Source organism: Synchiropus splendidus, chromosome 18 (assembly GCF_027744825.2).
Source record: "Synchiropus splendidus isolate RoL2022-P1 chromosome 18, RoL_Sspl_1.0, whole genome shotgun sequence".
NCBI classification, from domain to species: Eukaryota; Metazoa; Chordata; class Actinopteri; order Syngnathiformes; family Callionymidae; genus Synchiropus; species Synchiropus splendidus.
Window position 1 is genome coordinate 10,368,596 of NC_071351.1, and position 27,308 is coordinate 10,395,903.

Genomic DNA, 27,308 nt, shown 5'->3' on the forward strand with positions numbered 1-27,308 from the left:
TTCCACGACAGTCGTACAGAAATGTAAAGCGACTCCTCTGATGTTTACTTATCACTTGGAGGTTTGCGGAGGGAGCCGTGCTCCAGCCACTGTGGCGGCAGCGAAAATGACGTTATTATCACAAGTGTTGTGATGAATTGCTCGCCGAGTTATCTATGCTCTTTGAAGCTTCTGCGGCATGGATGTCGGATGTGTGAGAGGGAAGAGCGCGAGAGGAGGTAAGAAAGTCGGCTGCAAATTGTGTGAATAAGATGGATTTTTTTTGTTGCCGCTATTTTTAGCAGCAACCTCACATACTGTTACACGGTGTGGAGGGCTAATCCACAGAAGCGCTGGCTGGCGGTATATGAAGAGTAATTATGGAGGGATTTTTTTTTTGTTATCTTTGGCTGTCACCCATCACTGGATCACCAGCCCCTCGGCTATATGCAAAGGCCGAACCCACCGAGAAGAAAATCCACTCCATTGTTGCCGCCAGAAATGTGAATATTAACATGCTTCTTTCTGGTGATATAAACACTTGACTGACTCCCGCGCAGACTCTGGTTCACGTGGCACTTCCAGGTGCTTGAGCGCTCCTGCTCCCCACTGGTGCTCTGATTTGTTGTGTTGTCAAAAAGTCCTCAGGCGCTTCTCTCTTTTGGAGCGGAAGCGTGACAACTTAGATCCTCCGGGGTTTGTTGCTGCGACTAAAGTATTTGGGAACTTTCTTGTCATAATATTTGGCAATGGAGCACAGAGCCTGTTGTTGGAGCCGCCACAGAAGTTCACAGGGATCTACGGGGGCTGTGAAAAGTTGGAAGCCGACCCCTGTTGTTCTCAGTTGCCGTGTCTCTGGAGATGGAGTCAAACTTTTTCTGTAGAAAATGGCCTCGTGGGAGAAGAGCTCGCTGAGCATCTCACCTGGTGAGGTCTTCTGTGAGGAGAAGGTCTCCGGATGAAGTGCTGCAGCGTCAGATAGGCAGGCGACCTTTGTGGCTCAAAGCTTCTCTGAGCCCACAAACCTCGGGAATCCCGGGATTTGAAGCCAGCTTCGCAAAAAGGAATTCACCCTGCCGAACAAAGTCACTTGAAGGCCTCCGTCGTCATCTCCAGGTGGCAAACTTTCGGCCAACTTTCCAACTGTCGGAAGAAACACAGCAACAAGAGACTTAACAGGCTTCTCTTTGGAACAAAAGATGTTTGTTCAAGTGTATTTTTCTACCTGCCACAGAGTGTCATCTACTCCCCCGTTTGCTGTCACTGCCTGTGAATAATAAAAAAAAACCTGCTATGATTTTCTGTGTTGGTTGCTTGGCCCAAATTCGGGATGTGAGCTCTGCTTGTCGGAAAATAAATCATACATGCTTCACATTCGGGATGCTGTGTTGTCGTCAAACACTAAGGCGTGTCTTCAGTTTGGGAGAAAAGGGATGAGTGCTTGCTGTGTGAACTTCTGAGTGACATGAAAGTGGATGCATGAATGTTTTAGAGGTTTTCAAACACGGATGGTGTCGTAGGTAGGGTAACTTGGAATAGAAGCTTGCAGGAATCTGGCGGTACGTATCCCGATATGACATGTTACGATACATGGCAGGTGTTATATCTGGAGCTACCATCTTTGTTGTCTGCAACATCAGAGCATTAGGTTCGTAGTTATAGGGGTTGTTTTGTCCCCACCTCATGCAAATCCAGTATATGCCTGGTGTAGGTTCCAAATCTGTCCGCTTACCCAATGTGTCCAACCTGATGCCGTCACAGTAGGCAGATGCAATATTTATTTATTTTTTGCGAATGTTTTAATGCACCAGATGAAGAATATGACGGCACTTTCTACCACGTGTGACATTTATATCCGCAAAATACGATGTTTGTCGTCTTTGCGTTTGTGAAGTTCTTCTCCGTGGTCTGCGGAAAAACGTGTCATGATTTGCTGACATGTATTAGTCGTTGCTTTCATTTGATCTTGCACCAAAACCAGAATCCACTCATCAGCAGACAATTCTACTCATCTGAAAATATATAATGTTATATTTTTTTGACAAAATCCATGAAGGAGTTTCACCCTTAACCCATTCGGTCCTACCCTGTACTTGACATGTTTTCCCTGGCGAAAGAAAGAATTATCTTCCGATGTGCGTAGTTGTCTGCCAAGGAGTCCATTCTGATTTTGGTGTGATATCAAATAAGAACAAGACAATATGTGATATATATTGAGCAGTCTCCTAGTTCTGGAGATGATTTCTCTCCGCACAAAACTTCAGCGTCCTCGCAAGTCCTCGGTAAAGCGTCACTAAATCCCAGCTCGCTGAAGTGGACGTGATACGCAGCTGTAATCTCTGACCACTGCAGGTGGAGAACATTTTGAAGTCTTCTTTGAAGTGATGAATTCCTCTCCCGTCTCCCACGTGTGTTCCTTTCCTTACCTTCCCTCCCGACGGGGCTCTCCTGCTGAGGGAGATTAGCGTTCACGCTCCTGCTGTTGCTAATCAGCTAGAAGTGGTCACGTTGCACGAAGACTCTGCGAACATCTCTTGTTGAGTTGAACTGGAGCCGGTGACGTTGCGAGAGAGAGTTCACCTCACTTCAGAGAGCGAACCTCGCGGATCACATAGATCAGCTGATCATGCATTTTTCATTTTCTCTGGATAAATAATCATTCACATCAGAGCAGCTGGCGACAAAGAGCATGTGAAATGCTGTGTGCGTCTGATATTCTGTTTTATCTGCCTGTAAACATGATGCTTCACGACGAAAGACCTTTCTAACATTTGCACCAAGGTGTCCATCACTAACCACTTGCGTTGGTTAGTGAAGGGTGGATGAGGTAAATGCCAACATGACCTGTAGGGTGCGATAGAGAGGGACACTGAAGGTGTCTTGAAAACAATCTGAAAGGAGGCGAAGTGGAGAGTGCAGACAGGGTGGAGATGGAGTGGTCAGTAGAAGAGGTGGGAGAGAAGGGATTCTTTAAGTGTTTTGGGGTCTTGCTCAGGAGTAAAGGTGCAAGGGAGGATGACACGATTGTATCGATGTGGATGGTGTGTTGACCTGTCATAGTGAAGAGAGAGCTGAGCCAGAAGCCTCGCCACTTACTGGTTGATCTACGTTGCTACTAGAGCTGAACGATATATTGTATCTATATCAGGATATGAAAACGATATTGCTGCCTCAGGATCCTCCTGGAGGAGCGGGTGGAATTGGACTGGGAGTGGAGAGACTGGTGAGATTGTTGTCCCTCTGACCCGGCAGAACATATGGATGGATGAAGATAGTTGGAGACGGAACTAGAAGGTGACCATCTGGGTCTGGGTTCTCTTCACTCTTGTCCAAAGATGGTCATCACGAAGGGATAGCTATAGAGGATTTGTTGCGTGAGACCAGGCATGCTGTCATGGGGTCAACCACATGTGCAGCTCCCTCTGCTCCTCATGCTCCGAGCACAGATCTTTAAAGCTTCCACATCAAATGGCAGTGAAGTGCAGTCAAGGCAGACGCTTGAGAAGCCGTTGAGTAATTCACGACGCCTCCCGCTAGCTTCCTTCAACTCTCAAACACTCTGCGATGGAGAATGGCATGTGTCAGCAGATCCATTCTTCCCTCACCGGTCGGAACCATCTGCCCGAGTGCGTCCTTGTCACTCGGGGACTTACAATGCGATTTGCAATTTCTCTGACTCAATGTGATTTGGCTTCTATAGGAACAACTCGAGGGCTTTTTTTGCTGACTCGTTCAAAAGATGTCACTTTTAATGAGGAGATATGCAAATACAGGAAGCCATTCGTGCATGTCTCCTTCAGTCGGAGACCAAGTCAGTTCGTCTTAATCGAGTTTGCTTGCGCTTTTATTCTTCACACCGAGTCTGTTTCACACCTCTGAGTGGACCAGTCTCTTTCGTATTTTAGCAAGTATATTATTTAGACGTGAACATCAGTGTAGGAGTCCAGACCACCTAACTCGAGACCGAGTTGAGACCAGTACCAGAAGAAAGTCTAGTGATAGCATGTCAGCTCTGCTGTTTGTTTTGCAGTAAGAAATAAATGTGTCTACTCTATTCAGTTCAGTCTCTGCCCTCATTGGACTGGGTCTTGGGTCCGATTGTCTCAACTACAATAGTAATAAATGGTCTGTTCCTACCACAGCTAATTCTGAGTGACTTGCTCACCAAGTCTATTCTGAGTTTCCCGGTTTACTTTCCCAGATAATTCAGCTCAGTTTTGACTTTTTATTTTACAAGTCTTGTTCCCACTTATTATGTTACCATGGACTCCAAGACTATTTCCTGTCTAAGTTCTATTCCAAGTCAGCACCATGTGAGTCACTTCTGTTTCCTAGTTAGAGCTTCACCAATCTTTTCCAAGTCTATTTAGCAGGTTTATCTTGGATTTCTCAAGTCCATCTTGCCAGGTCTGGTTCAGACTGCCGAGTTTTTGCACCCCAGTTTCTCCTGGTCAGAGGGCATCTTACCATCTTGGTGACTCACTAGTTCGCCGACCCATTTCTCCCAACCTAATCCAGACTTTCTAGACTTCCGAGTGGCCTCACCCACTTGTCTTTGGACTCCTCAGATTACCAAGTCATTTTGTGACATCCTCCGTAATATTATATTTTAGTTTTTATTGTAGTTTGTTGGAGTTTTTTCTGTTGACCAGAGCTTCTCTTGAGCCTCCGGCCCACTTCAACCAGGTGAAATTTGACTTGACACCAATGCAGTTTCCTTCTGTTTGAGCTCAGATTAACGTCAGAGTTTAGAAGGCGTAGTGAGAAATGATTTCCCTTTCAGTGCTGCGGCTGTAATCCCTGCTAATCAGACTCTGAGGTTCAGGCGTCCCGCGGTAGTTTCCGCACCTCCCTCTTGTGGCGTTAATCTGCACTACCTCCCGGATGATGAAACCAGATTACCAGTCTATAATCCCTCCTTCTGCTTTCACTTAATTCCTCCTCCGTTGTTGAGAAATGATCACAGTTCAGACCAAACACACGGGATTACAGAACAATCCCTCTGCTTCCTTCTGAAAGAAAAAAAGATCAAGTTGTTGTGAATATTCCAGAAACTACTGCGCTGTAATCCCAAGAGTTCTCTTGTGAGAGAGCGTCTTCGAATCTCTTTAAATTTTAAACCTCTTTTGATTGATGATTGGCTCAGATCAGCGGCGATGTTCCATTCTTCACTCTCTTCACTGCGCCCCTCGGCTCCGGCTGCACATTTCTATTATTCATGCTGGTTCTGACTTCTACTTTACATTCCCTACCTTCAGTGTCTGTGTCATAACGCTCAACATTTGAGCTTCAGAGCGATGATATTTTCAGATGCGCCTCATATCGACCCGGCTGGAGTGACGTCTTCTGGCCGGTCAGATCAGTTCACTTGTGACGGAAACATTGAGTCTTCAGCCTGTTTTTAATGCCCACAATGGCGTTCAAAGAAGGACATTGAGCTGGAATGTATCTCTGACCTGTGTGTAGCCGAAGCTAACTTCAGCAGGACACTTGACAACAGTGTTTTGTATGAAGCTAACAAATTGAACTGATCATGAAGTTTATATGACAGTTACTTTAAACAAGTATATTGGTTGTTTTTTATTTATTTTTTTGAAAATGGCTATATTGTCATTTATTTATCATTATTTTTGTATGTTTTGTTTGGATAAAACACTTCAAAAAAATGTTCAGAAAACCTATTTATATTTAAATAACAAGCATTTTTTTCCAGGTTATGCTGTAAATAAAAGGTCATGAATCCTTTTTTTAAACCCACAAAACAGCCACTGAAACTGAAAAATCACATTGATCTGACTTCCATCATTGAAATCTGGATTCTGGTTACATTCTTGACTGAATCCTGCAGGTGAAAACAAGCGCTCCTGTCCGACGTCATGAGCACGTGCTGCGGTATATTCCTGTATACAGTGGGGCAACCACACGTCGAGCAGCCGAGCCTCATTTGTCCCTTCGCTGTGATTCACAGTGGTGAGAGCTGCGCAGCAGTGGGTTCAGCCAAAGTGCACGTTCCCGTCTGAGTTCTGCTGAAACTATTTCACTTAGTTTCAGCAAGAACATGTTTTTGCCTCAATTATAGTCACAGTGTCACAGCAGCAGCAGCAGCGCCACATCCCAGTCCTGCCTCTTGGATGTGAGGCGTTCGCAGGGTCTCCAGGAGTTCACCTCTGAATCACTGTCACTGGATCGATCGTTGACCCAGATATTCGCTGGCGCTCTACGACTGAAGATGCCTCAGTTAAGAAGCAATTAAAATGTTTTCAAAGAGAGGAAGGCAGAGCGTTTGTCTTGAACTTGAAGCTCAGGTGAGTGGCGTCTCGACTGAAGTGTGAACCGGTCGGAAGAGGATAGAAGAGAGGGCATTCCCGGGTAGCGGAGTTCAAGTCGGGGTTCATGGGCGAGGTAACAAAGCTGTCTTGGTGCCTTCATTCTTTCGACTTGGCCCCTCACAGCATATAGTCAGGCCCCTGAGGGGCTAGAGTCTCCTAGACTGGACAGGATGTTAGATATTCCTCCACTCTGCTGCACCTCATCGCCTCTGTTGGCCATCTTGTTTTCATATTAGGACTAAAGCACTTCTGAATCGTACACTGTAGAGGACATAATGCATGGATACGTTGTCTGACCAGGGTGTCCCTTGCCTGTTGCCCCGAGTAGCTGGAATAGCTTCCATTCTTCCGGCTCAGGAAAATGACTAAAGTAAATGAAAAGGCTTGTGGTCTTACTCTCCATCTTTGAGTTCGTTCTTCTTTTCCTTTCAGCTTCTCCCTTCAGGGGTGGCCACACCATCTCACCCTATCCTCTGCTTCCTCTTCTCTCAAACCTACAAACCTCATGTCCTCCTTCACCACCTCCATAAATCTCCTCTTTGACCTTCCTCTCCACCTTCTGCCTGGCAGTTCCAACCTCAACATCTTCCTACCAATGTACTGGCTCTCTCTCCTCTGTACATGTCCCAACCATCTCCATCGAGCCTCTCTGACTTTGTCTCCTAAACACCTGCTGTCGCTCTGATCTACTGCTTCCTGATCCTATCAATTCTGCTCACTCCCAGAGAGAAGCTCAGCACCTTCATCTCTGCTACCTCCAGCTCTGCCTCCTGTCTTTTCCTCGGTGCCACTGTTTCCAAACCATACAACATTGCTGGCCTCACCACTGTTTTGTACATGGTGAAATAATTCATAAAAATATAAATAGTTTGTTAAACAAGGGGTCAGATAGCAATCCCTTGCACATGAGAGAGTTCCAGACATGAGACTCCACTTTGAGTCTATTTATAGTGGCAGTTGACTCTGTGAAGAAGACGAACCAGCAGCGCTGGGGTCCCTCCGTGGCCCCGCGTCAGATCCTTTATTTGCTATTCTCTTTCTTATTCTGAAGTGGAACAGCAGCTCCAGCTGCTCTGTAATCCCTCCAACAATTGGGCATGTTGTGAGGAAAACACCAGAATGAGGCCAGAGCAGACGGGAGCGTGGCTCCAGTCAAGTTCAGCAGAAACAGTGCAGGGAATCTGGCGGGCTGCGTCCCGTGCAGGGGGCCTGGAGGTGACGGAAGGAACCCATCACTCGACGCCTCCTCCACCTGCAGGAGTCCTCGCTCCGATCCCGTCCTGCAATTACAGCTGTAATAGATTTGATTAGTGGGTTTTAATGAGCTCTGCAGAGATGAGAGCGTCGCTCGCCGCGCTCTGCTTTGTAGTTGCTCCCCCCGAGGGTCCGGCGCTGAACAAATGATGCGCGTCCTCGCCGCTTCTGTCTCTGTCATCACCAGGGAGGAAGTGTTTTCTGGGGCCACGGCGGTGTGACGCGCGTTTGTTAGCGTGAATGAAGACTGTCTTTGAAAATGTTTGCCTTTTTCTTTCCTTCACTTCATCAATGGGGAGAGACTCGTGTTTTAGTAAAGCTACACAAAGCTTCTGCTGACTCTTGCACTGCATGAGTGGAGACTCCAGGTCTCAGGTGAACACCTGAGCTCCTCACCCTTCCAACACGAATGTATACCAACATTTTTTTCCATCGAAAAATCAAATTAAAAGTCAAAAAATGGGGGGAAAAATGGATTTGAAGTGTGAAATAGCCCGAGGTGATCGCTGCTGTGGCTTCACATGACCATCTCTAACAGAATCTTTCCCTCCCTCCGACTCCCAGAACCTTCCCTTCAGGGCAGATAAAAGCTTGACACGGAGCCGCTCTGGTCTCATTGTTATGCTGTTGGCTCTCTAGAGGAGGACAAGAGAGACACTCCAAAGATACAGAAAGTTAGACCAAAGTTCAGCTCGGTCTCAACTAGAGAGGCACTTCTGAACGACTTGAAACTTTTATGACTCAGTCCTCTTGTTCTGCGGTTTAGTCGGGTGAAAGAAAGTGGAGCAAATGGCTGTATTCAGGAAGTGAAAGACAGACTCTACACTTGAACCTCTGGCATATGTTATCAAAAATATCATTGTAACATGACTTCACCATGTTCATCTTTCTGTTTTAACAAAACTAGGTGAGATAAACGTGAACATTGTATTCGATTACAGAAATTGAAAATGCAGAGTTAGTCGAGATTGTTGCTGATTTTATTATTTAAGTGTTTATGAGGCAGAAGAAAAAGTTTTGAAATTTGTTTTTTATCCGACGGTAATGGCGAAAATAATCCTCATATGATTTTAAAATGAGAGTGTTGAATGAGGGTCGACATGATCCCATCTGTTTGTATTGTCACCATTTGTCCACTAGATGACGGTAAAGGCACACTTTCAAAGCTACCGAGAGCCATTCAGACGGGTGGTGCCCCCCAAACATGTTTGAATGACAGTGATCGTTTGAAATGATGATCTCCGACGGCAAGTGTTGCGTCAGTGTTTGGCCCCTGTGTGACAAGACAAGGCCGCTTGTGTAGTCAAACATCTGATGGCTTGTTCGACTGGCACCTCCAGCGGACACGCTCCTCCTCTTCATCCCCCTCATTTGCTTCTTATCTCCACCGCCAAAGCTTGTTTGCTCAGAAATGTCAGCCACGGTGAAAGAACGCCGGCTTATGTAACACATTAATCCATGCTTTCCCCTCGCTCACTCTATTTTCTCTTGCGTGGGCTTTTGTGTGTGAAAGAGGCTTTACATCTGCATCCCAAATAGACCTGACTCCAAATCTTGGCCTTAATTCATCCCACGCGCTCGGGATTTCACAGGTTCATCGTCTTTATTTGGCAGAAAGAGCTTTTTTTCCCCCTGAAAATTATTGGCTCATCTCCTCTCAGAGATGACCCCTGCACCCGGGCTCCTGATCGCTGCACCTCCTTTTTATGAGAGATGAAACGCTCCAAGTTTGCAGCTCTGAACCGCAAAGTTTTAAGACTCTGAATGTGGATAATGAGGCAGCGGGGGTTAGCTCATGAAAAATACAAAAGAGAGTTATGCTAAAAAGGCACAAAATATGGAAATTGCTCTTTTACCACGCTTTCATTTATCCAAGGGAGGAAGTGGTGACCTCTGACTGACTGAGGCGGATTAAATGTTAAATGGAAAAGTGTGTCTGTGTGTGAGAGCTTTGACTGCGTGTGTGGCCTCAAGTTTGCCTCACATTTGTCGCCACTTCGGATCTGTTTATGCAGCCAAAACTTTTCTGTGGAGAAATAACTTCAAACACGCAGCTCTTCAGAAGCATTCGCTGGCCGGAAACTGCGTTTTTCTGCCAAAGTTATGCATGAGAAAATGGACACACATGAGGGATCCTATTTTTGTTCGTTGTTGTCGAAACGTCTAGTGTCAGTGGTGTGAGTAAAGGGGAAAATAAAATGTCTTATCGTATCCGAGAGTCCCACTGGTTACTGGTAGTATAGATCATGCATCCACAATGGTGAGAGTTGCAGGGGTTTTAATGCTGCAGAGATGGAGAGGAAGTCAGGGCTCAGAGTCACGAGTGAAAACAGGATGGGGGTGCTGCTGGTTCTGAAACTGAACCCGGAGTGTGTGTGTGTGCTGACGTCCTGCGTGTGTTTGTCTGCCCCTCCAGCGGTGCAGTCGCTGAACAGCCTGAACGACCAGATTGCCAGTTTCATGGTGACTGGGCCCAAATCTGTGGAGCAGGAGGAGCACGCCTTCCTTCCGCCTGAGAAAGAGACCATGCAGAAGTCCATGACGCTGATGAGGCACCTTCTAGTGGACGCTCAGGTAACTACACACTGCACAGTGAACCTTACAACCCTTAGTGATGTCACCCTCACCAATACACACTTTGACTCCAAAAATATGCCAAAAAAATGTCACTTTTATTCCTCAGAAGGTTGACATTAAGACACACACACTATTTTACCTGTTTATCTACTTGTTTTTATGCTGCTGCTTATGACGACATGTAACTGGGAGGAGGAGGAGGTGAGGAACGTCTGTACACTGCATTTAGGGAGGGTGTTACAGAGCGAAGTGTTAATGTCGACACCAGCAGTGAGCTGCTGAAGGAATTCATCTCCTGCCATCTCTCACAAACATGCAAAAACTGTATTTCATGATGTATATTTCTATAGTTTACAGTCACTACTTATGAGAGAAGCATGGGATCAGTGTACGTGGCGTGTTGGAGACATGAAAACAACTCAATGTACACCAACCGTTTTAGCTATAGCTGTGGTCATGGGGGCAGCAGCTGAAGCAAAGAGGCCTGGAGTTTAGACTGTCTGCCCCATGGCTTCCTCCTCCTCTCAGAACAACAGAAACGAAATGTTTTTTTTTTGTATTTGCCAATTTCTCACGCAAAACTGATGAGGTGAGAACAGGAGTCGGGTGGTAAATGCAGAGCATTGTCTTTTGGCTCAGACTTAAAAGGATGCCCCATTTTTCCTCCTCATATTTACATGGTAGCTCCGCCGAATTTTATAAAAAAAAAAAATAAAAATCTCGCCTTCTGAGGAGATGCATATGCAGTGGAGCATGTTACCTTGAAAAACACAGGAGACAGATATCTGAGCTGAGACAGAGGAAAGCTCCCCCACATTCCCTTTAATGCACCTAAACAAAACAGCGCTTCAAACGTCACTCATTTCCTGAAGCAACTTGACAAGCGCCCTGATGTTTGCATCCAAAACAAAGGCATTTTCCGTCTCTCCCTTTATGTCAAATGAAGCAAGCGTCAAATCTCGGGGTGCGTGCAGCGAACTCTGTGGATGAAGGACGAGGAATATACACTCTTTATCTTGCTCCTCTTCAAGTCGTCCGTCCGCTCCTCCGACAGCGGCAGGGAAGTTAATTAAGGTCACAGCCAGGATGTGGTTGAACGTTTGTCTTTTCATTTCAGTCTGCGCGCAAGTAAAATGTCACGAAGCAGGTGTTTATCAGTGGGCTTTGTGTGCGCGGTGAAAGAAGCTTCCAGCACTTTGGATGTTTTTGTTTCATTTCTTTCTCTGGACGCAGTTCAGCCTTCAGGAAGTGGGACGCTAACTGAGACTTTTATTCCGGCCGTGCTGTCAATTTCTCCCCCCCGCACCTGTGGCAGCGTCCACAAATGAGCGACTGTCTCCGACAGAAATGAGTCCCATGCAGAGTCTGGATAGTGTGAAGCAGCTAAGCTGGTTCTGGACTCCTTTTTCATTTCGTTTTCTGGTTCCTAACTCTTTAATTTCCAGGGACGTCTCCAGCCTATTGGCCTTGGCATCCTCTGGACCTGCTTCTAGCGTTGTTTTGTGTCGCCAGCGAAGCTTGTTTAAGCCTTTTCCTGGAGTTTTGAATTGCTTGTTTACAAGTCACCTGCTGAGATGAAACCAGGATGAGGCTGGTGACTGAGCGAGAAGCTTTCATTTATCTGGAAATTTAGAGAGCAGAACGATCCATGGAAAGCTGAACCTCACACTGTGTGCTAAAGTTCTAATAATTCCCAGCAACTCAAGGCAAGGACAAGGACAGGCAGGCCATTCACTGTCAACTTTTCAAGGTGAACCAGAGAAACTTCAGCAGCAACCCAGGTTTACTCCAAGAGTTGCCTGAAGGAGGACTTGAACCTTTGACCTCCTTCATGAGGGGATGAAGTACAAACCATCGTGCTGCAAACATTTGAACATACACCAGATGGCAGTCTATTTTTAAATTCAAACCACGAGTAGTTCATCTCCATGTGGCAGCTGGCCTCATGCCCCTACTCATCCATTTCTGTGAAAAGGTAGCGGTGAAGGGATTACTCTGGCTCAGGAATGCCTCTTTCAGTTCGACTTTAAAACCTTCTCCATGTTCACGTGACATAACACATTTCAGCTCATTTTGCTTTGACTTTTCTTGGTGGGAAATAAAGCAGCGCCGATCTGCTTGTGTGGATTTTTCCGTTCCCCCCATTGGCCCATCTGCTGAGCATCCTGCAGTCAAGCTGCGAAGAGAAGGCCACTGAGCTTCTGCCACTGACCCCTCCTCTTCCATGCGCCCACCCCAGCTGTTACTGTATTAGCTCGGCTATCACTCAACGGAGAAGAGAGAAGAGGGGAGAGAGAGAGAGAGGCGGTAGCCAGTGCCGGTCGGTGGTCAGTCGAGGTGACTTTGACATCCAGGAAGTGAGGAGTGGTTGATCTTTGGCAGTCTGTTTGACCTCTTTCGTGTCGCCAGCTGAGGGCAGCAGACTGGTTTCTCTCACCGAAACTGTTATAAACTGGGGGATAAAGTTTGAGATGATGTAGAGTTGAACTTTACTGACTCATATTCACGTGTCGAGGTGGCTAGTGAAGACTTGTCAGGCTCTAGACCAGAGTCTGTTCAAGTTGGGAACAGTGAAGTCAGGAATACAGGACTGATGGCAGAGTGAAAATGAAGTGGTATATTGTGAAGAATGACGTCTGTTCACAATGAGACGTCTGAAGGTTGGATTCTGAATGAAGGTGGTTCAGAATGTGATGGGTTTTGCCATCACTTCTGCTTCCTGGATGGCTCCAGGTTGAGGCTTGATTTCATGAATGGAAGAAAGGTTTATTTCTTCTGCTCAATCGAGAGAAAGACAAGCTTATCGACCTATTAAAAACTGTTTTCATGAGAGAGTCAATATCTTGAATATCAATACGCACTACTAATAAAGTGTGCAAGTCTTCCATGCCTGCCGTTTCACTGGGCTCAGATGAATATTGATGTGTGTCTCCGCTGTCTTCCCAAACTGTGACCTCCTGACCAGGGAGGCGTGGAGATAAATTCCACTCCTATCTGACACTGCCTCTCCTCTTCATGTTCAGCTCACGCATGAACCTCCGTGGCTGCTATCTCTCCTTCATTTCCTCTCGCTGTTCTCCACATCTCCAAACCTCCTCCTTCACTAGGCCTCCAAACTTCTCCACATGAAGCTTGTTCTTATCTTTTCCTCTCCCTCACTCAGCATCTGACTCTCTTGTCTCTGCCTCCTGAGTCTCAGCTGTGCATCCCAGCTGGGCTCACTCCTCTGAGCTACCCTTTCGCATGCACTGATGTCCACCCTGGCCGCACTCTCTCCTCCGTTGTCAGGTCTTCAGCTCAGTTTTCAGCTGAGTCAGCATTACTCAGGAATTTATTGTCGCCACTTTGAGATAACTTCTCAAAGGGCAACTCTGATAAGGCGTTTTTACCTCCTCAGCACTGACAAGCATTTAGCATTCACTAAATAAAACCAGTCAACACAAGTCATCTGGAGTTTTTAGCTTCTGATTCATGGTAATAACATTATGTATGACAGGGTTATAACAGATATATTCTATGATCATTGCAAAAAAAGTATTCAATTTAGTGACAAAAATATAAGACAAGAACAAGACATGGAAGAAATGTGATGGTGCCATACTAGTAAATATTTATTTGTATTTTGTATTTGGTTTAGCTATACTTATGGGAACATTTTTCTTGGTCCCCACAAAGTTGAGCCTCAGTTTGAGGATTAAAACCTCAAACTATCTAGGTCACTATAGCTGGGATTAAAATTGGTTCAGAGACGTGGTTAAGGTTAGCTATATTTCTTGGATGGTTAGAAATGGTTAAAAAATGGACACCCGATTATCGACCGTAGCTTGGCCGCCAGATTACGCTGGTATATGGCGGCATCTGGCGGCCAAGCTACGGTCGAGAATCGGGCGTCCATTTTTTATGTTTTGCAGATGCCCAGACGCCTCCTAGATAAAAGCCTCGGGGAGAGGCTGGGGAAAGGGTTATGGTAATGAGAGGTCCCAACAAGTATAGCCGTGCAAGTTTGTGAATGCGTAGGTGTCCTCTGTCTTGCTCCCTGTGTAGCTGGGATCAGCCCATCACTGCAACAGTGATGAGTGACGGAAAGATAACCAAAGTCAGTGAGCTCACGTGAGTCTTGCCTCAACCGTGTTGGTTCACTCCTCAAAGTTTGTCGAAGCCGTCGGCGGCCCCTCCTCTATGTCGACGCCGAGCCCGTGTTTTCCGATGACCCGTTGTGGGCCATGCTTGGATGTCTTTCAATTTAGCTGCTTCAGACAACTGGGCCTTCTCCAATAGATACGTATTAAATTAGAACAAATGACTCCCCTTCCGCGAGAATGGCGTCCTCTTCCCCAGGGACCCACCGCGCCTGCCTCACCAGCACCGCCGCTATCTGTAATGAGAAATGCAGAACAACAAAACGCAGTGCGCCACGGCGCAGCTGCTAATGAAACACACTTTGCATTATCGATAACAAGCGGCCAGCTGGCTCCACATTAGCACGGCCAGGTTTGTTGAGCGCTTCCGCCGCTACTTTGTGGGAGAGGTGTTTTTTTTTTAAAGAGGCTTTTAGCTATCGTTCACACATTTGCATGATAAGTGTCATGTGCTCCACTAATCTGCCCACAAATCTGTGTTTATTTTGGAGCATGTGCGCCCCCTCCAGGGGAGGATGTAATCCCATAAGCCTGTTTAGGTGTGTGAAAGTATTTTGGAAGACAAAATGTGCGTCCCTGCTGTCACACTAGCACTTTAGGATGAGGGTGACGAAGCATGGGGCTCTCTGGCAGGAGTGTTGCGGTGTCTGTGTGATGGTGTTGTCACGCAGAATGCTGCTGCAGTTGGCTGTTATCAGTCAGTGCAGCAGCAGCAGCCTCAGACCTCAGCTCCAGGCTCCGGCAGAGTCGGGCTGATATCCTGAAGCTGCTCTGCAGTATCTGGCATCTGCCGTTTTCATATGGGGAGATACGCCGGGACACGGCGGCGCGGAAACCTATTAGCTTATCTGCACGCTTGTTTTCATGAATTGTTTTTCACTCGCGGGTTTATCTTCATCGCCAAGCGTTTGTCGACCTCTGCTCGCGTTTGTGTTTGGCATGTGTTAAGTGGTGGTGTGATTTCAGGGGGATTCTGCGAGGTGGCGGGGATGCAGTGGTGCAAACACCAGACTGTATTTGACTGGCAGAGTGAAGCTGGGAAATGGGGAGTTTCTAAAAATTCTGTCCAATACTGACCCCTCTAACTTTATCTCCTTGTCCAAGTAATCCTTTCCAGTCACTCCCCTCAGTATCTTCATCTCTGACTGACTCCTGAGTCTTTAAACTATACATCACAGTTGGTCACACACTGTCCTGTAAACCTCCTCCAACGTCTCAGTCATGTCAACCCTGCCTTCACTCTTTTCTTCGCCACCCCATCACTCTGGATCAGAGGTGGGCAGACTGTGGCCCAGGCCACAGGCCTCTTGAGCAACTATAAAAGATGCTTTTCATTATTCATTCCTTTTCACATTCTAAACTCATTATTTTTATGTGTCCCCTCTTACAAGTACAATTATTAAAAAAAAATACATTGCCTTATTATCAGATCATTTCACCTATATATTCCCCGCTTCAAAATATATCTTCATATTGATGCTTATTATTGAGAATGTTTATATAAAATGCACTGAAGTAGAGACATTGAAGTTAAACTTCACATTCTTTTTCTTCCTTGACGGCCCCTCCCACTTGTGTAATGTGGCCCCTTAAGGGCCCAACCTTGCTCTGATCCCTTGTACTCATGCTGTATCTTTGACTCTCCTCATGCTCCTCTCAATCTTCTCCTCTTTCTCTTGCTACAAACCACTGCATCATCAGCAAACATCATTGTTCACAGAGGCTCCTCCCTTATCTCCTCTGTGCATCAGACCGTCACCATAGCGACAAAAAAGGGGGTGATGTAATTCCTTCACACCTCTGGTATATCTTCGTGTTTTCAAATCTAGTTAGCCTGGTGGGAAGTAGATGTTTTTTGTCCTTTCAAAACAGCTCTACAACAGCGATGTATGTAGTGTAGTCACTTTACCACCTTAAGAGAAAGGAGGTTGGAGAAGAATTTGAGCCAATACAAAGCACTGGTATATCGGTCATGTAACATCGGCCTGTTTTCACAGATGCATCTGTTTGTTTCAGTGCTTTGCTTGAGGATGTTAGTGCCTGACTTATGCTTCGGTCCCAAACTCGATGTGAGGACCATTTGCTGGAGCTGCTGAAGTGTCCAGGAAACAAAAGTGAAGTCTTCCAATTAATCGCGAAAGATTAATCTGTCGTGTTCTGTATGTTAATTAATAGCTGGAGATGGAAATGACCCTTGTCTGCGGCGAATTAGCGGCGTCTATAACCGAAGCCGCTGGTGCGATTAACAAAGACACAAACAGCAGGCGGAGAAGTTGGGCCGGCGCATGATTGATGTCTGTTCTTATTAGCGCCGACGCAGAGGGCTGATATCCTCACTGTCTGCCTCGGCTGCCACTACATTAGCAAAGGTCACTGCCTTTGTGTCTGGATTCTTTCTTTCTGCTGAGCTGCAGCTCTATTTGCAAAGGTCAAAGCATGATACGAGCGGTGGAGCACAGCCCTGAGCTCCACCTCAGAAGTTTGTCAGAACACAACGCAAACATTCCAATTCCCAGGGTGTCAACATCCGAGAGGAAGGTTTGATTCTTCACTTGTCTGATGAAAGCGGAGGTCTGTGGCTGAAATCGAAACACGCATTTGAATTGGAGTGTTTCATCATTGTTTTCAGCTGTTGCAGTGCTGTATGGGAAGTGGGAGGGCTTTTCTGCAGCAGGGTTGGCTAAACAACTAAGTATTGAAAAATATATACATGTGTGGAAAAAAGAATCAGTGCAATAAAAATAGCTGGCGAAAAATAAATAAATATTGAAAAATATCTAAATGTGTGGAGTTTGGAAAAAATAAAATAAAAAAAAACTTTCAGTGCAATAAAATAAATAAAAATAATGACATGCATCGATAAACTACTGCAAAAACACTGTAACTTCAATATACTTATGGAAAAAAAAAAATTTTTAGGGGTGGGATTCGATTAAAAAATTAATCTAGTTAATTATAGAATTTGCGATTAATTAATCTAAATTAATCGCAGTTTCATGGTATAAGAATATTTGCCACAAGACGCTACATTTTTCAGTTTGAATGAATTTGCTATATTAGTGAAACAAATGACATTTAAACAACAAAATATTGTTTACTTTGCATCAGTTTGACAATAAATCACGATGGTGGCTATATTCAAGTTTTTATATCACCAATTTAAACTAAAGCTCTTTTAATGTCTTGAACATATTTGTATAATTAAATTAAATTGAGCGTAATAATGTTGTAATTAATTGTAATTAACCCATTGAAGTCCCACCACTAATATTTTTGAAAATAATACGTTCCAAGAAATGTTATCCCTCGAATGTGGAGTGAGTGAACTATTTTTAAGAATGTTTTTTCACCTCAAAAATGTTTCTCATCTCACTAATGTTTCTGCTTCAGACTCTCTGATTTTGCTCCCAAAACACTGTAACATCGTATTATTATTCATAGTCAGGAGCTACTGGTTGAAGCCAGCCAGGTTATGGCCGACAGCTACCTGTTTAGAGATAAACTTGCTTGTTTTTTATCAGGAAAAAAAACACCCTGTTGCCCTAAATTCCCATTCAATAACAGATATTCTCACGCACCGTCTCCTCTCTTGCAACCATTCCAAATAACCCAGAAACTTGGATGTATTTTATCTCATTCAGAAGGATTCAGATTCACTACTGGAGCTCTTCCTCCTCAGTCCAGGCCCAGTGTTTTCCACACCAGCTGACCTGTAGCTTTCTGCCGTGATTCTGCTAATGCTTCAGAACAACACGATGACAACAGCAGTGAACAAACCGCGTCACCTTCCTCTGGTGCCGACCCATATGTGTTCGCACCCCACGGTTCTGATGATCAGGACCCCCGCTGTCTGCGAGTGCTCTTAGCTAATTTAATACGGAACATAATGGCTCCGCTCATGGTGATCTGCATATTTCTCTGAAAAATTTCACATGCAAAACAGCAGGAGTGATGAAAAAGCTCTTCTCCTGTCGTGTGTCAGGAGCATTTGCACCGCTCATTCCCCCCCCTCTGCTTTGATAATGGAAGTGAGCGAGCGCTTCGAACAGGATGCTTTCATTCATGAGAGAATCTGCCTCAGAAAACATTTCGAGTCACAGCAACACTGTCATTTCGGTTTGATTCTTGTTGTTTCATGCACATATGGTTCATGAGGAAGAGCTCAGTCATATTCTGGCCGCATCTTCACTGCTCATTTTGTTTTGTTCCGGAATTAAACTATCAATAACTGCTGTTGGTGCTGTCACTTGCTATTTAATACGCAACTGGAGATAGAGAGAGGAAGGAGTTTACAATTGTGATTCAAGATGAGGATGAGCTCCACCAAGACCTTCCTCAAGAGGGCGCTGTTCTGCCTGACAAAAAATACAATAAAATATAGTATCAAGTGTAAAAAAGTATAATAAAATAAATCCGAACTATAATTATACTACAAATAATAATAATAATGAAGAAGAATAACTTATTTTAGGAGGAAGTGTCCGGTCTAATCTTAAACAAAGCATGGTTCCAACCAATGAGGATGAATAATGTAAACATTTTCAGACTGTTGCAGTGCATTATGGGACTGGAGCGGTGAGAGAGATGATATGCCTGATATGCTCCGCTTGAAATTCCGGTGCTGGTGCGTGTTTTACCAACTGTTTAGTGGTAAGTGTATGTGTACATGGTTATATCGCGCAACAGTGATGAAGTTTTTTTACTTATTAATGTACTTTTTTTTAACTTAAAATAGTCTAGATTTAAAGACTATGTTTTTATCTGATATTATAGTTTAGTTTTTTTTTATCTAGCCTTAGAGAATAAACATTTCAACATTTCAGCTCCTCCAATACCTTTGGCCTGCGTGATGTATTGCTTCCGATACATTATCATTATTGTATGGGAAACATTTCTTCTTTCATTTTTTTCACATAGATTTAACAGCAGGAGTGAGCGGTGCCTGAGTCCGGTTATGTTGTTGAATTGAAAAAAATGGAATATCAGTTAAAAAACATTAAAAACATTTCTAACCTTTGCCCGATGTACGTTTACTGGTAAGTCCATGTATGCATGGACTTACCAGTAAACGTCCTGTTCCAGCACCGGAATTTCCAGCGGACCACATCATGCAGTGACAATATTAACCAACGACAAATCTGTATTACATCCATTTATCATTTTTTCAGATGTGGCCTTCAGTTTGACATGCCGAATATGGGGTGTTGTCTGTGACGTGTTGACAAAGACCATCAAAAGATACATAAACACATACATTCTTCAGCAAGTGGCCAGCGACACTTCTCGTGCAGCGGCGTGGAGTGGCAGCAGTGAACCAAGGTTAGCTCTCCTGTAGCGCCTCTCCTCTCTGACTTATCGATTGTTGTTCCGCTGCAGTGTGACACCCATAACAAACTGGGGATTGATTTCCCCCTTCGAAGTGTCTTAGGCGAGTAAACATGCACGTGACGGGAGATCATAGACCTCTTTTCCTGTTAGAAGAAGGCCATCCGTTTCATGTAGACAAGAAATCTATTCAGTACAAAGACAGTTCAGGTTCCTCTCCTGTGTTAATGGCTGCATTTAAAACAGTTTATTGTGTTGCGTTTTCCTTTATCTAATTGTGAGGTGAATTGTACTAGGATGCTTTCCTACTGAGAAGCTGCTGAAGCACTGGTCAGTACACAGGACAGTAGTTATAGGTATCACTTTGCTACCCAAAGTTGCCCGTGCATGCCAGGTATCACCCTGTTCACACCTCACTGTCTGCCAGTCGCCTTTGCCATTTGTTTGTGTATCAAACTCCATGGCCATTTGGGAGTAAAACACTTCCAAATAAAGGCAACATAAAGGAGCCAGAGTAAACTTCTTCACAGCAACAGGAAAATATTTGCGCTTCATTTCTCCTCTCTCTGGTTTTGGGGAGCAAAGGAGCTTGTCATATACGTTTAGTGTCTTTGAAAGCGAGCGGTTGTGAAAGGCTGCTTCACAGCGGTGAGCCCCCTATAGCACCTAAACAGAGCTCCTCTCAATCCTTGTCACAGCAACGACGGCCGCTGAATACTGAGCAGAAGAGACAGGAGCTGCCCTCAGACCTCAAACATACAATTATTCTCCCCCGCTCTCGGTCACCCTCGAGGAAGGAGACGCACTCTTCAGAGTGAAACACACCTGGATTTTAATGGCAGCCGCGGCGTCGTGTGCATGATCAGAGAGTCACTCTTCATGTACGCGGATAGAGCGACTGGAGACGTTTCCTCCCCGTCAGCTGCACTGTAGAGATGCGATAACCTTGCACCCCAGTCGCCCCACGCTCTCCATCGCCCATTTAAATACCATTTATCCGCTCTGATACTTTCAGCGGGGTGATACCTCACTTCCTGGCACTTCAAAGCTGGATGTATCTTTATTCCCATCAGAGCTTGCAAATCTGTTTGTGCCTGGGATTAGCCTTCAGCTTCACCACCGAGTAGATGGGGTCTTGTGATGTGTGAAAGCCCAGGCGTGAGGAATGTAGGACAGACATGAGGAGAAATGGGACGGTGACTTCAGTGTGTCGGTGCCATTGCCAGTTCTTCAAAGACGTAAATGAAGTTTCAACGTCTCTTGACTCCTTTACATTTACGGCCCGACTCGTAGGTCTAACCTAGTTTCAGTCCAGCGTCTTGGTCGCCTTCTTTTCTCAAACTAAACACCACCGTTTGGATCCCCAAAAAACTGCCTCATGATTGAAGACTTTGCAGTGAGAAGTGAACAAGTCAGTCATTTGCAAGTCATGTCTGACAAGTCATGAGCAGATGTCTGGGAGAAACGCTGCTCCTCCGACAGCAGGGACAATCCTTGCTACACAAACAGATGAGTGGCTGGAACTGGAAGTGATGTTACAGCCAAGGCAGCTTGGAATGAAATGAAAAACCTCAGCAGATCAATAATAAGCAGGTGGTTTTGGTGCAGCCGGAGAGATCTGCATTGCAGGTCTGAATCAATGGAGAGAGCTTTTCGCCAATGTTGGGCAGGAGGAAGGGTGAGGATGGAGAGGAACTGTTCTAGTATTCGTGGAATGATCTGATGGAGGGGTGAAGAAGAGAGTGCAGGCAGGGTGGGACGGGGACTGGAAGGCTTTTTAGGACAGTAGAAGCAGAGGTAGAAGGGCAGTCAGTTTGTCTCATATGGAGGAGAGACATTGTTGATCTGGTTCTCTTGAGGCTTCTGCCTCCAACGGTTTGCTGCCCCTTTCTAAGAACTCAAGCTTCAAGTATGATAAACAATTGACACCAAATGAGACACGTCATTTACTCAGACTAGTGTGAAGGACAGAAGAAAAAGTATATTAAATGTAATAACTATAACTCCAGTTTGACTCCTTCAGTAACATAAAATTAGTCAGGTCATGAAATTATATGCTGAAAAGATTTTATCTGATCATCTATATATTCCTTGATTTAATATATATATTTTAAGTAATAAAGCTCAATATAAAACATTTTTTGGTAGTGGCGAGTATTCTTGAAATTATGGCTACTACAGTTTGATATAAAAGCATTTTTTAAAGAAAAATATTTTTTTCAAGTATTTATTTTTGAAGGGCAAATACTAAAAAATACTAAATAATAAAGTGGAATCTATCTATCTATCTATCTTGGCCACCTCTGCCCTCTTGCTACATCCTTGGCTTTAATACAGTATCAACACAAAGTGTTTTACTTTCATTATTAAAGCAGGATGCAGGCTGTGATTTCTATTGTTATTTATTGGATTTTCCCTCCAGTTTCTGCTCTCAAACAACACTGTAGCATGCGTTTTTACCCCAGATCTGGCCTAGTAAACATGTCCAGGCTGCTGCTTGTTGATGATGTGGAGCTATGCATGAGTCATAGTGTTCAGTACAGTAGAGTAGACTGAGATTTATGGGATGTTCGTGCAGAAAAAGCAGTGTCATGGTTTGCACAGCCAGATACCAAGAGTCGAACAATTGAGTGGAGTTCTGCTGTCGCCATGGTGGGTTCAGTCTCTAGACGGCCATTTTGCAACCTCAGGAGGAATGACAGCAAAATGTAAAAAGACTGGTGAAATAAAACTGCTTGAAGAACGCGAAGAGAAGTCTTGTAGGTCTGTTAATGTAAGCTTCAGTATTTATCTCAGTTACGTCTCAAACCCTGCGCTGCTGACTGTATGATTTGTGCTTGAGTCAAATGTGACGTACTCAAAAAAGATCCAAGTTGTTTATAGTTTATCAACAGTTTGGTCTTGTTTCCACCACCACTGCTGGAATCTGTTTTCCTAGTTGCCAGGCAACATATTCAGCCCCAGTGTTTAAGTCTTAAATGTTATTGCTTAGCAACAAAAACCCTCCCCGAATGTGTAAAATGAATTCACCGAGGCTTGCCAGCGTCTTTATGAGAACCCGCAGCTGCACGAGTTTTGCTTGAATCCGGCGACTTGGCCGTGAACAGGCGCTCGCCTGTGGACGGATACGCCGCCTCGACACAATGATGAATGGTCGCACGACACTGATTCCACTCCCTAACGTCTCTGTTCATATGCTAATTTAGCCTCAGCGCCTGGACGCGTCCACTGATCACTCATCCACGGCCATTTTGTCTCCAGTTGATTCACTGACCAGCAAACACGTTCGGCGCCTCGTGTGACATGATCCGATCTGTTCACGCTCCACAAACTTGGAAGACACAGAACACTTTTTGGAATTGCTTCAGTGCATGTGAAGTTTTTAGTCTCTTCACTGTACTAACTGCGGTCACTCCGGTTTCCTCCCAAAGTCCATGAACATGCAGAGCTGACTATAACTTGTCCATAGGTGTGAGTGGTTGTTGGTGTGATAGGCTCCTCCCCCTCAGACGCCTGTGCAATGAGGCAATAGACCGGCTATTTGCCCCAGAATAAAAAGACAAAAGGGGCAATAGAGGAAGAAAAGACCGGACAATAGACACTTCAGTATTTCATTGCATTGTGTTTAAGTGTGTTGCACTGCGGCATCGCACTATTTCTGAAAGAGAATGTACAGGTGGAGGTTTTATTTTTGGCAGCTGCATCGACAAGCGCTTCTGAAAAAATGTTTGTACTCTTCCCCCGTCACACTTCCACGTGTCTCCTGCAGCGAGTGGGATAAACGGGAGCTGCAGTCGGCGCCACCTGCTGAGAGGTGGAGAATCAGCTTCTTGGACAGTAGCGGAAGACGGGGGTTGCTGTAGCGTGACAAATTTAATAGCTGCTGATAGACGTTGTTATGGTTTTAATTTCCTGCGATATCTTGAAAATGAACTGAACTGGAAGTACGATAAATCCACGCCGCATGCTGGCACAGGACAAAGTAGACAAAAGGAGTCAAGCTTGTGAAATGTGCTCCTGATAAACAGAAATATAAAGTTTGTTTTGAGCCGCACTGCTGTCAGAATCATGAGCTTTGTCAACTGAAAGGTGGCACAAATGTCTCCATGTAAATATGTGAGCTACTTTCCTCATCCAACTTCATGTCTGCGCCGCTCTGTCTGCTGAATTAATACGTTTTTAAAGCCCTAACTTTGGCTTTTTCAAACCTGATTTTGACTTGCAAAGGCAGATTTTGGAGTCATTGTCTTAGATCTCCAACCCAACGAACATTCTTCCTCAGCAATTAGCAACACAAAACGTGTTTCCATGGCGACAGATTACAACAGCGGCTGCCCCTTCACTCTTGACCGTCTTAAAATAGCACGAAGAGCTTTGAAGTTATTTTGTTTTGACTTTACAACCGCACCAAATTCTTGGTATGAATTATTCCCTCATATCATTGAGGGTTGAAGTGGCAAGTCGGAAAAAAATAAGTTTGAGCTGATGACATCACAAACCGGGCCACTTTTTTTTTTGGCTAATAAAAAACGTGTACATTTATTTAAAAGCAGTGTTAAGGCGGAGGCTATAAATAGATGCTAACAAGTAAATCCACGAGTGCACTAAACACCTCTGCATCTGAATAACCCAGATCAGTGTGAAGAACTTTTATGTCGCCTGACAAGCTATGAATATCATGAATAAACATCAAATGGCTGTGGGATTATTAGCCTTTGAGTGCGTCTGTGTGTGTGAGTGTGTGTCTCGCCTGCGTTCCCTGGTGACTAATGTATCATATGTGGCAGCGGGTTACCTATAAATAACATGATGTTCGTCTGCAGAGTGGGGCAGACTCATGTCTGGACTAAAGGCTTGAGGTCAGCGGAGTGTTCCTGCTGGACACTGCAGGACATGCAGAGGGGGGTGAATCGTGACTCTGGATTCATCTCTGTTTTCCACCCTATAAGCCAGTCATTTACTTTTATTTATGTCTCTTCTATCTAAATGATGTTCATATGGCCCATTGAAAGGAAAAGATCTAGCTCTGTTCAAACCCTGAAATGGCAGCGGAACATACTGATACATTTTGAATTGCAGGGTTTTGACACCGCATTGGCCGGAACATGTAGAATGGAGAATGTGTCGCGTAAGAAATCACAACCCCTTTCAAAATTACACATCAGAGATACTATTACCATTTTGGTGAAGACCAAAGCAAGAGTCAAACACTCATACATTTATTTCTGAATGAAAAAAGTCATTTTTCCAATATAAATAAGAAGCTGAAATGCTTTCATTGGAACAAAATGGTAGTTTGGTCTTGGTCCTGGTCTCAAGTCGGTTGCGGGCCCTCAAAGTATCCTCTGGTCTCAAGAGAGATGTTGCCACCTGGGTCTCAAGTATTCTTCTTCTTCTTTCCGCTTCTCCCTAAAGAGTTCGCCACAGCGGATCATCTTCCTCCATCTCACCCTGTCCTCTGCTTCCTCTTCTCTCAAACCTACAAACCTCATTTCCTCCTTCACCACCTCCATAAATCTCCTCTTTGACCTTCCTCTCCACCTTCTGCCTGGCAGTTCCAACCTCAACATCTTCCTACCAATGTACTGGCTCTCTCTCCTCTGTACATGTCCAAACCATCTCCATCAAGCCTCTCTGACTTTGTCTCCTAACCACATGTGCTGTCCCTCTGATCTACTGCTTCCTGATCCTATCCATCCTGCTCACTCCCAGAGAGAAGCTCAGCATCTTCATCTCTGCTACCTCCAGCTCTGCCTCCTGTCTTCTCCTCTGCTCCACAGTTTCCAAACCATACAACATTGCTGGCTTCACCACCGTTTTGGACACTTCCCCTTTCATCTTTGCTGACACCGTTTTGTCACACATCACACCTGACACTTTTCTCCAATGATTCCATCCTGCCTGCACCCGCTTCTTCTCCTCCTTCTCACACTCTCCATCACCCTGGACAGTTGAGCCTAAGTACTTCAAATCCCCCACCTTCTTTGTCTCTGCATCCTGTAACGTCACATGTCCACTTGTGTCCCTCTCATTCACACACATGGATCCCGTCTTAACTTTGTCTCAAGTATGGTCTTTTTGTCGTATTGTATAGTCAGTTTCCCATGTGCTCAAAGGCATCTTGAAAGATGGCGTCTCAACAGGAAGTACGTGGGTGAAGCATATTCAAACTAACTGGTCAGTACTGGGTTGATATCCAGTCAAAGCAAGTGTTGCCTTATGTGTATCCTGCAGTTTGCTCTGGAACTCTGGAGCTTGGCTACCATGCCACGGTTCTGGAAGTTGGCTGTAGGTTTGGAATTTGGATTTGGATGGAGAGAAGGCAATGCCTTGAGCAGGGATTGAAGTGAGGAGGACTTCCCCCCACTGGGGTGCAGCGCCCTCAGCTGAGCATGTGATGCCCCATGCAGAGATTGCAGCACCGAAAGCTGAGCCTCCAGTGCCTAGAGCAGGTTCTGCCTGGCCTCAAGCTGAGCGTGCAGCACCCTGGGAAGCATGAGAACACTCTGGAAGAGGGCTGCCACGCTCAAGCTAGGACGTTTGGACTCTGGATTTAAAGCAGAATAACAACCATTTAGTCTCTGACAGTATGAGGAGCAGCGCTGCTTCTGTTTTCCGGGCTGCGCTCCGCTGCCTGCTAATTTATTCGTCATCTAATCCCTCCATTGCCCCGAGGAGTCGACGCTTGACTTGACTTGCAAAACTTCCCTCTGATGCAGCGATCAACATTGAGTCTGCATAACTGTAATTGTTTCTCTTGGCGAGTGCCTCTTTGTCAGACTAATGGTTTCCTTCCTTGTGACCGTGAGCACATGGCGGGGGAGCCGGGAGTTCACACACGCAGGACGGCGGAAGGAAGCGGAGCAATGACTTTTGTTCAACTGACTTTCTAGAGACTTGCTTGAGCTAAGAGTCTGCTGAAGACCAAATCCCCCAGCCTTGTTGTCGTATCTCGGGGGAGCAGCTGTATGAGCGCGTGTGGTGTGTCGCACCCCCGTGACTGCCTCGCCTCTTGGTATAGTCCATTTAAAAAGGTGCCTGTCATCTCTCCATGCTCTGTGTCCTTTCAACAGTCAGCTGCATGGAGGCAGTGCTGGCTCTCTCACACACACAGATACACACACTCACACGCACGCGGGACTCTCCGAGACACACAAGCATGCGTGAACACTGACACACGCGCTGTATTCCAAACACATTTTCCCTGAGCCGGATTCCTCTCCGGGAGGGAAAGGACACTCTGCGTGGAGGAATTAAACTTCTGAAGAAGGGACTGAATGAGGGACAGCTTTTCTGTGGACATGGCCAACTTGTCAGAATGACCACCCTTGTGGTCTCCCCTCTGTTCCTCAGGCAAAAATCCTGAAGATGATGGATGACAACAAGCTGTTGGCTCAGCGCATAGATGGGGCCATCCAGTCGGCCAGCCAGGAGGTGACCAACCTGCGGTCGGAGCTGAGCGCCACCAGCCGCCGGCTGACTGAGCTGGGGGCGGCCGACTCTTCTGCCGGCATGCTGGAGACCGTCCAGCACAACCACAACGGTAAGAGAGCGTGTCAGGGGCTCTACTCTTTTCTGGTCTTGTCCACCGGCTCCACAGCAGCGAGGCGTCCACTGCTGCAACAAATCTGCTCTCACGCTGAATAATTAACCTCCTGAACCTTTAAGAGGGGGTCGGTGCGGCGCTCCAGTCAGAGCAGAGTGG

General features: G+C 45.4%; 1 protein-coding gene across 4 annotated transcripts in view; it reads left to right on the plus strand.

Annotated features, from left to right (window-relative positions):
- Positions 1-27,308, plus strand: part of kazna (kazrin, periplakin interacting protein a) — a 102,567-nt gene that overhangs the window by 6,209 nt on the left and 69,050 nt on the right. For all 4 annotated transcript variants that reach the window (XM_053850590.1, XM_053850592.1, XM_053850595.1 and 1 more), the window contains 2 exons: positions 9,979-10,136; positions 26,957-27,146. In XM_053850590.1, coding sequence (XP_053706565.1) covers positions 9,979-10,136; positions 26,957-27,146 — 348 coding nt within the window. The remainder of the gene's footprint in view (positions 1-9,978; positions 10,137-26,956; positions 27,147-27,308) is intronic.